At 44.3% G+C, this 12,126-nt stretch overlaps 1 protein-coding gene across 3 annotated transcripts in view; it reads right to left on the bottom strand.

Moving 5' to 3' along the window:
* Positions 1-11,427, bottom strand: part of LOC109902532 (guanine nucleotide-binding protein subunit alpha-11) — a 96,655-nt gene extending 85,228 nt beyond the window's left edge. The window contains exon 1 of one of the 3 annotated variants that reach the window (XM_031786094.1): positions 10,220-11,427. In XM_031786094.1, the coding sequence (XP_031641954.1) occupies positions 10,220-10,355 (136 nt within the window). In that variant the 5' untranslated portion in view covers positions 10,356-11,427. The remainder of the gene's footprint in view (positions 1-10,219) is intronic. The other 2 variants (XM_020498956.2, XM_020498959.2) reach the window with 2 other exon arrangements.
* Positions 11,428-12,126: the final 699 nt, after the last annotated feature.

Here is a 12,126-nt window from a genome sequence, read left to right as displayed (position 1 = left end):
GGTATGTAAACATTATATTAAGTAGCATTGTTTAAAGTGGCTAGTGATATATTTTACATCAATTTCCATCAATTCCCATTATTAAAGTGGCTGGAGTTAAGTCAGTGTGTTGGCAGCAGCCACTCAATGTTAGTGGTGGCTGTTTAACAGTCTGATGGCCTTGAGATAGAAGCTGTTTTTCAGTCTCTCAGTCCCTGCTTTGATGCACCTGTACTGACCTCGCCTTCTGGATGATAGCGGGGTGAACAGGCAGTGGCTCGGGTGGTTGTTGTCCTTGATGATCTTTATGGCCTTCCTGTGACATCTGGTGGTGTAGGTGTCCTGGAGGGCAGGTAGTTTGCCCCCGGTGATGTGTTGTGCAGACCTCACTACCCTCTGGAGAGCCTTACGGTTGTGGGCGGAGCAGTTGCCGTACCAGGCGGTGATACAGCCCGACAGGATGCTGTCGATTGTGCATCTGTAGAAGTTCGAGTGCTTTTGGTGACAAGCCAAATTTCTTCAGCCTCCTGAGGTTGAAGAGGCGCTGCTGCGCCTTCTTCACGATGCTGTCTGTGTGGGTAGACCAATTCAGTTTGTCTGTGATGTGTACACCGAGGAACTTAAAACTTACTACCCTCTCCACTACTGTCCCATCGATGTGGATAGGGGGGTGCTCCCTCTGCGGTTTCCTGAAGTCCACAATCATCTCCTTAGTTTTGTTGACGTTGAGTGCGAGGTTATTTTCCTGACATCACACTCCAAGGGCCCTCACCTCCTCCCTGTAGGCAGTCTCATCGTTGTTGGTAATCAAGCCTAACACTGTAGTGTCGTCCGCAAACTTGATGATTGAGTTGGAGGCGTGCATGGCCACGAAGTCGTAGGTGAACAGGGAGTACAGTAGAGGGCTCAGAACGCACCCTTGTGGGGCCCCAGTGTTGAGGATCAACAGGGTGGAGATGTTACCTACCCTCACCACCTGGGGGCGGCCCGTCAGGAAGTCCAGTACCCAGTGGCCTGGGCGGGGTCGAGACTCAGGGTCTCGAGCTTGATGACGAGTTTGGAGGGTACTATGGTGTTAAATGCTGAGCTGTAGTCGATTAACAGCATTCTCACATAGGTATTCCTCTTGTCCAGATGGGTTAGGGAAGTGTGCAGTGTGGTTGAGATTGCATCGTCTGTGGACCTATTTGGGCGGTAAGCAAATTGGAGTGGGTCTAGGGTGTCAGGTAGGGTGGAGGTGATATGGTCCTTGACTAGTCTCTCAAAGCACATCATGATGACGGAAGTGAGTGCTACGGGGCGGTAGTCGTTTAGCTCAGTTACCTTAGCTTCAAGAGGTGGCCCTCTTGAAGCATGTGGGAACAGCAGACTGGGATAAGGATTGATTGAATATGTCCGTAAACACCAGCCAGCCAGCTGGTCTGCGCATGCTCGGAGGGCGCAGCTGGGGATGCAGTCTGGGCCTGCAGCCTTGCGAGGGTTAACACTTTTAAATGTTTTACTCACATCGGCTGCAGTGAAGGAGAGTCCGCATGTTTTGGTTGCGGGCCGTGTCCTGCGGAGTTTTGCTACTCTGATACAGAAAAAGTGAACATACTGATGTTCTTTTTCAGAAACCTTTAGGTAGACCTAAGACATGGTCAAAAAGAACTAGACCTAACAGCACCTAATTGCACATTTTAATTTCAAATTAAAATGTAGCCTATATTCAAATCCATTATTCCTCCTCCAAACTTTACAGTTGGCACAATGCATTCGGACAGGTAGAGTTCTCCTGGCATCCACAAAACCCAGATTCGTCCGTCGGACTGCCAGAAGGTGAAGCGATTCATCTCTCCAGAGTACACGTTTCCACCACTCCAGCCAACGCTTGACATTGCGCATGGTGATCTTAGGCTTGTGTGCGGCTGCTCGGCCATGGAAATCCATTTCGAAGCTCCCGACGAAGAGTTCTTGGGCTGACCTTGCTTCCAGAGGCAGTTTGGAACTCGGTAGTGAGTGTTGCAACCGAGCAAAGACAACTTTTACGCACTTCAGCAGTCGGTGGTCCCATTCGGTGACCTTGTGTGGCCTACCACTTTGCGGCTGAGTCATTGTTGCTCCTAAATGTTTCCATTTCACAATAACAGCAATTACAGTTCACTGGGGCAGAAATTTGACAAACTGACTTTGTTGGGAAGGTGGCATCCTATGACGGTGCCACATTAAAAGTCAGAGTTCTTCAATAAGGCCATTTTACTGCCAATGTTTGTCTATGGACATTGCATGGATGTGTACTCAACTTTATACCCGTCAGCAACGGGTGTGGCTGAAGTAGCCGAAATCACTAAGTTGAAGGGGTGTCCACATACCTTCGTATATATAATTATGTATTGAAAATTGAAACAATGGCAAATAGGGAACAGGCCATTTGGCATGTCACCCTGCTGTGTGCTCACTGCACTGCCCATCACCAATTTGTGACATCACGATGTCATCACCATCGACGATGGCCGTCAAGTTGACAGAGAAATAGAAATTGAGTAATAGTTGGACGAAAGCGAAGTTGACATTCATTATAGGATATATGAGTGAAGACCACCTCTTCCAGGATAATAGGAGACACCATATTTATCTCTCTTCTCAGCCAGGGGGCAGAAGAATCATGTCGAAACCAATTTAGGATGTACTAGCGCCTGTAAATACAATTTGAAGTTTGGTATGGATAATCGTCCTACCTCTTTCCAAGTTCATAAATGTTTTCCAGGCTCACTTACCTTGCAATCAATATTCACTCTGAGCTGTGCGCGCAGTATCCCAGAGTCTGCTGCGCAGCTCCCCCTGGACTGCCGAGCAGAAATTAAGCACGAAATTGAACATCACTCAACTATCTAGCGAAGTGGTCAACAACCGGTTGATGTTCTGTAAAAAACCCAACGATAAAGCCTTGTTCCTTTTTTTGTTGTTTTGTCTCGGGATGTTGGCGGTAGGTGCATCCGATCCAGCTGCCCTGTGCCGGGTAGGCGAACTGTTGCCATTTTTAACTATTGCATGTGTCTCAAGGTACAAACTACCTTCATGGGCAGGCACAGAGAGCAAATCAATTGCACTATAAGCATACCGCTAGCCAATCGGATGGCTCAGATGACAGTGTCTGCAGTATCGTAGCAGGCATAAAAGAAAGCTACAGCAAAGTTGATACTGTGAGATTCCAAAATGTTTAAAACCATGACTAGAGAGACAACAAATACAGCAAAGATATGCTGTTTTTATGAGTGAATTCATGTTTAAGTTCTTACTCAGCACTGTCAACACTTTGTATTCAAAACTTATAAAATGCACCTTTTTCCTATTTCCACTCAGTGCTACAACAAGCACTGCAGCAGTAATGAATGAGTAAGAAAGTTTTTATAGGGTTGGCTAGGTCTTTTTTTAAATAGAGGAATATTTCACTTTCTCTGTTGATAAGAGCAACATGAATTTGTGCATGAGGCAGGAATAATGCAGAGCAACTCAACTTGTGTCTTAATCTGGAAGACTGTGACCCTTTTTGGTCAGGGAGATTTTGAGAGGTGGACTCTCCATCTGCTGAAACTGACCATCAGATGCAGGCACCATCAGCCCAATGAAATATTATTTAAATGCATGTTCACTCAGCTGTGCTTCACAAGTAATACAACAGATATTTTACCGGTGTGATCATATATCCTACCTCAAATTTTGAAATATATACATTACCGTTCAGAAGTTTGGGGTTACTTAGAAATGTCCTTGTTTTTGAAAGAAAAACATTTTTTTTGTCCATTAAAATAACATGAAATTGATTAGAAATACCGTGTAGACGGCAGAGTCAGCCGTTTCCAACTACAACAGTAATTTACAACATTAACGTCTACACTGTATTTCTGATCAATTTTATGTTCTTTTAAAATGGACAAAAAAACGTTGCTTTTCTTTCAAAAACAAGGACATTTCTAAGTAACCCCAAACTTCTGAACTGTAATGTATATATTTTTTCGTTTAATTAAAATGGCCCGAACAACCATGCATTAGCAGGGCAATTCAAGCAAAGCCAATATAAAGCTCTGCCTTATCTCAGTTCACTGGTCACGATGGCAACACCCACCCATAGCACGCGCTCCAGCAAGTGTATCTCACTGATCATCCCTAAAGCCAACACCTCATTTGGCTGCCTTTCCTTCCAGTTCTCTGGTGCCTGTGACTGGAACGAATTGCAAAAAATATATATATATATATTTGCTGAAGTTGGAGACTTATCTCCCTCACCAACTTTAAACATCTGCTATCTGAGCAGCTAACCGATCGCTGCAGCTGTACATAGTCCATCGGTAAATAGCCCAGCCAATTTACCTACCTCATCCCCATACTGTTTTTATTTATTTACGTTACTGCTCTTTTGCACACCAGTATCTCTACCTGCACATGACCATCTGATCAGTTATCACTCGTGTTAATTTGCTAAATTGTAATTATTCGCCTACCTCCTCATGCCTTTTGCACACAATGTATATAGACTTTTTTTCCCCTACTATGTTATTGACTTGTTTATTGTTTACTCCATGTGTAACTCTGTGTTGTTGTCTGTTCACACTGCTATGCTTTATCTTGGCCAGGTCGCAGTTGTAAATGAGAACTTGTTCTCAACTAGCCTTCCTGGTTAAATAAAGGTGAAATCAAATTTAAAAATAAAAAAATATGCGGTGATAATGTATTGGGCCTATAGCTTACTGCACAAACCTCATTGCTACAGTACTGTTTTAGCCCTGCGTTTTTTAAGTCCTGTTATAAAAAAAATCTGAGCGGTAGATCTTGGCTTGCATTGTGAATCTGTGATCTTGACTCAGAAAGGGTTGATGACCAGTGTTCTAGAGTTTTCCATGTTAACACGATCAAGGTTTCCCTTCACTGTGGCAGTTGATTGAATCAATGCAATATAGGGAAACAAGACAAACTATGCAATAGATTTTGTTGTAGTCAGCCCGTACTCTACACAGACCAGTGTGGCATAAACAATCAGAGCTGCAGTAGGCTTACATGCAAATAGAGCATCACCATAATATGGATCTGTGCCATTTACATTGAACTGTACTGTGTTTACAGCATGAGCGGTCGTGAGTAGATGCACTTGTTTTAGGATCAAAGCGAGAGCTTTAGCACAAGTGGATAAACAGGTTCATGTCAAGCCATGCATGTTTTTTTCCAAAAGTCTTATGGAATGTAGGCCTACATTGAACACCACAAATTGACTGCTACTGTAGGCTAAATTATATAACAGCTATTTCTATATTAAAATGTTATGGGATACATTAGCTCCATTGGTTTTGATGGTAGGCCACTCTGGTAGGCTTACATTATGATAAAATAGCCACAGTAGTCTACATGACCACTTAAAACTGTATTGCAGGTACAGCCTAACTGTTCATAGCAAACACGTGCTGGAAGTTGCACCAAATTTTCACTATGTTCAAGTTTGCGCTCAGACCTGGATTTGATCCCAATAGCCAGAAGGGGGAGACAAGGGAAGCATTTAAACTACAAAAATTCAGCTGTGGCAATATATTAATCTTGATAATAGATAATCTCCCGGTTAAAAAACCTGGGATATTAGTCCATCTAGTCCGGTTGAATTTAATTGAGTGTTCTGTTAAAGTTTCAGGCCATGGTTTTATCTAAGGAAGGAAATATCTCTATTCCCAAATATTTCAAATGGGAAACGATTGGGATGGAGTCCTCCATCAGGGTCGAGTGGCAGTAGGGCAGATTGTTAGATTTTATAACTTGAAATAGAGCTGCTTTTGGGAGGGATTGAGATATATTGTCAAGAGAAAGTCAGATATCGTCGGCATATTATGAGATTATGTGATCCATAGAATTGAGAGATGAGTAATTTCCATCAATTATCAAATCGCCCGGGATCCATAGACAAATTGGAGAGGTGAGAGAATCACCTTACCTGCTACTTCTAGTTATTCTGAACGGAACAGAGCAGGTATTGCCTGTTATTACTATGGCTGAAGGATTGTCATATAGTACTTTAATCATGAAATTGGAGCTATATGCTCAAAAACCAACTAAAGATATGACCCTTCTAGTCTATCAAAAGCTTTTTCTGCGTCGAGAGAACTGCCCAAGGAGCTTTCGTTTCTGATGAAGCATGTAAGATATGTAATAGACGAAGGTTCTGAGGATAATCATTTAATAAACCCGCTTTGGTCCAGATGTATCAATTTGGGTAAGTAAGTTTCGAGACGGGAAGACAGAACATTTGAAAATAGATATTAAACTGTGTTTATCAAAGATAGAGGGAGTTTGTGAGAGCACTGTGTGGCATCCGTAACCTTTTTAATAAAAGCGGAATTAGTGCTGTATTTAAATCCCTTCCAAATGAACCTTTGTGAACGGCTGTGTTAATATTTTCAAGTAACAGTAACGGTGGAACTAATTGATTCCAAAGTGTTAAATAGACCTCAGGAGGAATACAGTCACAACCAGGTGCCTTTATTCATGTTATCCCATACCCTTCTGAGTTCATGGAGAGAAATGAGGGCTCCCAGCAAGCAGGCTTCCTCAGTTGAGAGAAGAGGAGTTCTTATATACATTTTTTTTAATTATTCAATCTAGGCCTCCTGCAGTCTAAGGCACTGCATCGTAGTGCTTGAGGCATCACTACAGACCCCGGTTCGATCCCGCGACCGGGAGACTGGCCCAGCATCGTACGGGTTAGGGAAGGGTTTGGTCACGCTCTAGCGACTCCTGTGGCAGGCCGGGCGCATGCACGCTGACACGGTTGCCAGCAGTATGGTGTTTCCTCCGACACATTGGTGCGGGTGGCTTCCAGGGTTAAGCGAGCAGTGTGTCAAGAAGCAGTGCAGTGTTTGAGGACACATGGCTCTCGACCTTTGCCTCTCCAGAGTCCATACAGAAGTTGCAGCGATGGGACAAGACTATAAATACCAACTGGATATCACAAAATTGAGGAGAATAATGGGGTAAATCATTATGAATTCATTCAATTTCAAATTTTCATAGAAAGTAGGATTTTGTAGTAAGGAAATATTAAAGCTCCACCTTGTGGCTCTTTTACAAGATTCTGAAATGTGTATCTGGCAGTAACAAGCATGATGATCAGAAAGGCTTAAATGTTGAATTTCCATTTTCTTCTTTTGGTGCAGGGGAGTTTCTTTGAGCATTGCTATTTCAATATGGTTTCTTGCTAGAATATCAAGACAGCTGGAACATTTACTAGCAATATTAAAGGGCTTTCAAATTCCATAAGAGAATAGCTAGTGTTACCATTGTTTTTCTAAAATGTAATTGTTATCTTTGGTGTTGATAAGCCCATGAAAGTCAAATAAAAAGCTGGACCCACAGGGAAACCCACCCATTGACTGGTATCCCTTTATTCTCTTTCTAAAACACTTGAGCGTGCGGTCTCTGACCAACTCTCGTTATCTCCCTTAGAACGATCTTCTTGACCCTAACCAGACAGGCGTCAAGGCAGCTCACTCAACAGACCACTCTCCTCTGTGTCAGAGGCTCTCCACTCTGCCAAAGCGGACTTTCTCCCCTCATCCTCCTAGATCAGGGGTGGGCAAACTTTTTGGCTCGAGGGCCACATCGGGATTTTGAAACTCAACAGAGGGCCCCATTTTTGGGGGGACCAATGGTTAAAATCAATTTACGGGGTCCTCCCGGGTGGCGCAGTGGTCTAAGGCACTGCATCGCAGTGCTTGAGGCATCACTACAGACCTGGGTTCGATCGCAGGCTGTGTTACAGCTGGCCGTGACTGGAAGACCCATGAGGCGGCGCACAATTGGCCCAACGGAAGGGTAGCCTAGTGGTTAGAGCGTTGGACTAGTAACCGAAAGATTGCAAGTTCATATCCCCGAGCTGACAAGGTACAAATCTGCCGTTCTGCCCCTGAACAGGCAGTTAACCCACTGTTCCTAGGCCGTCATTGAAAATAAGAATTTGTTCTTAACTGACTTGCCTAGTAAAATAAAGGTAAAATAAAAACATTTAAAAAACAATTGGCCCAGCGTCATCCGGGTTAGGAGAGGGTTTGGCAGGCTAAGATTTCCTTGTCCCATCGCGCTCTAGCGACTCCTGTGACAGGCCGGTAGCATGTTTCCTCCGACACATTGGTGCGGCTGGCTTCTGGGTTAAGCGGATATTGTGTCAAGAAGCAGTGCGGCTTGGCTGGGTCGTGTTTCGGAGGACGCACAGCTCTCGACCTTCGCCTCTCCCGAGTCTGTACGGGAGTTGCAGAGATGGCAAAAGACTAACTACCAATTGAATACCACGGAATTGGGGAGAAAAAAAAGGGTAAAAAATTTTAACTACAAATGTAGAAATATATGTATGCCCCGCGGGCTGGATTGAAGTGCCCGACGGTTACGGCCTGTTGGCCTACTTTCCCCCCGGTCCTAGATCTATCCACTGCCTTCAAAACCGTGAACCATCAGATCCTCCATCCTCTCAGGGTTGGGTGTCTCAGGCTCTGCACATTCCTGGATTGCATCCTACCTGGCAGGTAGACAGGATCTGTGTCTGCACCACGTGCTTTCACTACTGGTGTCCCCCAGGGCTCGGTTCTAGACCCTCTTCTCTCTCTCTCTACACAGTCACTCTGCACTGTCATTTCCTCACATAGTCTATTCTATCATTACTATGCGGATGACATCTCTTTTCCTTACCCCCTTTCTGACACCCAGGCGGCGACACGCATCTCTGCGTGTCTGGCAGATATCTCAGCTTGGATGTTGGCCCACCACCTCAAGCTAAACCTCTGAGCTGTCCTCCTCCCGGGAAAGGCCTGCCCGCTTCAAGAACTCTCCATCACAGCTGACAACTCCAGTGTCCCCATCCCAGAGTGCAAAGAAACTTGGCATAATCCTGGACAACAACCTGTAGTTCTTTGCAAACATTAAAGCACAGACTCGTTAATGCTCTAAAAACACCCAAAGAGTACGACCTTTCCTCACACAGCGCAGGTCCTAATCCAGGCCAAACTGGGTGCACTTTTTGGTTTTTGCCTAGAACCACACAGCTGATTCAAATAATCAAAGCTTGATGAGTTGGTTATTTGAATCAGCTGTGTGGTGCTAGAACAAAACTAAAATGTGCACCCAGTGGGAGCCCCAGGACCGAGTTTGAGAAATCCTGGTCTAGACTCGTGCATCTGTTGGCTTGACTCCCCGCTTGTGCCATCAACTTATTCAGAATGGCGCAGCCCACCTGGTCTTCAACCATCCAAAGTGGCTTCCAGTTGAAGCTTGCATCATCTTCAAGACCGATTCCGCCACTTCTAGTCTCTTGGCCCTAACCACCCCTACGGGAGGGCAGCTCCCGCACAGCCCAGTCAAAGCTCTTCTCTGTCCTGGCACCCCAATGGTGGAACAAGCGTCCCCCTAAAGTCAGCACAGTGGAGTCCCTGCCCATCTTTTGAAACTGTAACTCTTGGAAGTTATCTTAAATAACTTACAGTGCTCCCAACACCCTCGAAATAAAACCACTTTGCTGATAAATACTATGCTGAGGGGAAATGTACTTGATACTGATAAAAGTCACATTGTCAAAGAGACATTTTCAGTTATCAAAACGTCACACCAGGGAAAGCCTACATGAAACAGACCTTGTTTGAACTGGTGCTAAAATCTCCTATGGGAAAAATGAATGGTGATAAAAACGATTGGAACTATTTCTGTGCTTGACTGCTAGGTTTTATGACGTGTCCACTGTGGGGCTCATGTTTGTCCTATGCACTGTAATACAGCTCAGCTATGTCAGCCCTGGAGGCTCACGTAGAATCCTCAATATAAAATATTTATTTGTCACATGTTTCAAATACAACAGGTGTAGACTTTCCCGTGATATGCACGAGTCCTTTACAAACAATGCAGAGTTGCTCTCACAATGCCATCCAAATCATAAAGTCAAATCGCTTTACATATCGGATAACGTAGGGAAACGTTGTGGTTTACAGCAGCAACAGCAGCAGCATGGCTGTTATGTAATTGGGGGCAACTTGTTTTGCATACTATAAATCCTTATAGATCAAATACAATACTCATATCATTATGATGAATGGTATCACTTCAGCAATGATGCATAATTGACTCCGAAATTGAAAGCCATCACATACCAATCACACTAATTGAAGACTTCAAGCATCCATCCAATTAATTAAATTATGGGAACGTGTGTGTATGGAGGAAGAATGGTTTAATGTTACTGTACCCAACAAAAGAAGTTTAAGTTCCCTCCTCGCGTCTCGCTTGTCTCGGCGGAGCTGCTTATCGATCTCGGCGTTGATTCGTTTGGACTCCTTCGCCTCCTCGCTCAGGCAACAACCCATCATGGATTCTAAAGTCATCACCGCAGTATTTAAACGCCAGACTTGAATGCGGCGCCCACACCTCACACTTAATAGCAAACAATTGTCCCAATCCCCTTTGTAAATCCGAATGGACAGTCCAAGGGTAAAAATAAATGAGTGGTGTGAATGCAACAAATGTAGCCAGCAAGCTACGAAGTTTGGCCTCTTGAGGACGCCTTTGCGCGAGCTAGCATTGGGCAGTTACACCAAATATTTGACAGCTTGTAAGTCTCTAGTCAAGGCAGATACAACTAGCTAATATGGCCCAGTTAAACTAGATAGCACCTAACCAGCGACAATAGCTAGCTAGCTCTTCACAGTCAACAGGATAGTTAGCGTTTCAGTCCAAAAATGACCAATATATTTCTAACTAAATGTCGTAGTTCTCTAGCAACGACTCTTCCAACGCATTTAAATTCCCGTATGCTTACCAACCCAAGACCCGGAGACAACGGGACAAACTTGGCTGCCACATCTGTACAGTCTCATGCTACGCCTAGCCGCCCCAGAACCAAGACCATAAAACGTCCGAGTAGTGACAAAGAGCCTCTGTGAAACTGTCCATCTGCTAGTTAACTAAATTTCTAACTAGCTGTTAAACGGCAAAACACGACGAAGATTAAAAACAAAAAAAGTACTCGCTTTATCTAGCTAGGATAGCAAGCTACTGTACTGTAGCTAGCTTGTGTTGTATTTGCTAGCCGTGACCACCTAGCTAACAAGTATGGCTAACGTTAGATAGCTGGCTAAAATATATAGCTAGGCGGGCTAGCTAGCCATATATGACACTTAGCTAGCTAAAACGCCAAATTTGGCTAACGTTCTTCATTGTGGTATCATCCTCCAAAAATGTAGGTAGATTCAAACTAATCAAACACTTATAAAACGCTCGCTGACAACAAAAGGGGCATTGCCTTGAATGTTTCGTGCGTTTATCGCCCCTTTTAATTTTTTCCCATTGGTAATCACGCGTCAGCCCGGGTGTGATGTACACTCACTACCTTGTTGCTGGCTACACTTGGGAGGAAAAGTCACTGACAGAGCGAAAGCAAATCAAGACAGAGAATGAGGGGGGTTAATCAAAACTGAATGGGTGGGGTTTACACGCTGTCATTGCGGGCAGGTCTAAAAACTGCCAAGTTTGTTAGAGAAACCGACAAACCATAGACTTAGATAGGCATGTCTGTGAGAGCACTGGCAGTGCCAGAGAGGTAGAGGCGAAGCGGTAATACACAGCTATATGCAGAGCGCCTGCTTTTCGGCCCTTGGGATAATGACTCCCATTGTTTGGGCGTTGACCACTCGTCATTATATACAGTAGCTCTGGCAGCGCTATTGAGGCCATCTCCATTTTGAAGTAGCCAATTTTCTTATTTGAGTTGGCAAACCAACTGAAAGGGTACATACTGTCACCTGGAGTGTGTTTGAACAGGTATAACGCCAAGTTTGGCAATTTACTGCCACCTGCAGTTATGGAATGTTTTACTGCCATCTGCAGTTATGGAATGCTTGCTCACGAGTGTAATTCATTGGCTGATCCCGCCTGGTGATCTGGATGGAATTATGTGATCCTTCCTTTTCCCATGGGAAGTCCCACCCAGTTGACTACTTCAAAATAGTGAAAGTCCTTAAAGGCTTTCCCCATGCTAAAAATCGTTTTTGGTACTAGAGCCCTCTATCTAACTCTATGCAACAAACAATCTTTCCTTTCGAGGAGTGTCAACCACAGATCCAGAAATTTGACTGGATGGACAACGCCCATCTTTTG

This window comes from Oncorhynchus kisutch, linkage group LG13 (assembly GCF_002021735.2).
Source record: "Oncorhynchus kisutch isolate 150728-3 linkage group LG13, Okis_V2, whole genome shotgun sequence".
NCBI classification, from domain to species: domain Eukaryota; kingdom Metazoa; phylum Chordata; class Actinopteri; order Salmoniformes; family Salmonidae; genus Oncorhynchus; species Oncorhynchus kisutch.
Note: the sequence above shows the minus strand (reverse complement) of the source record. Positions and strands in the feature narration are given on the sequence as shown.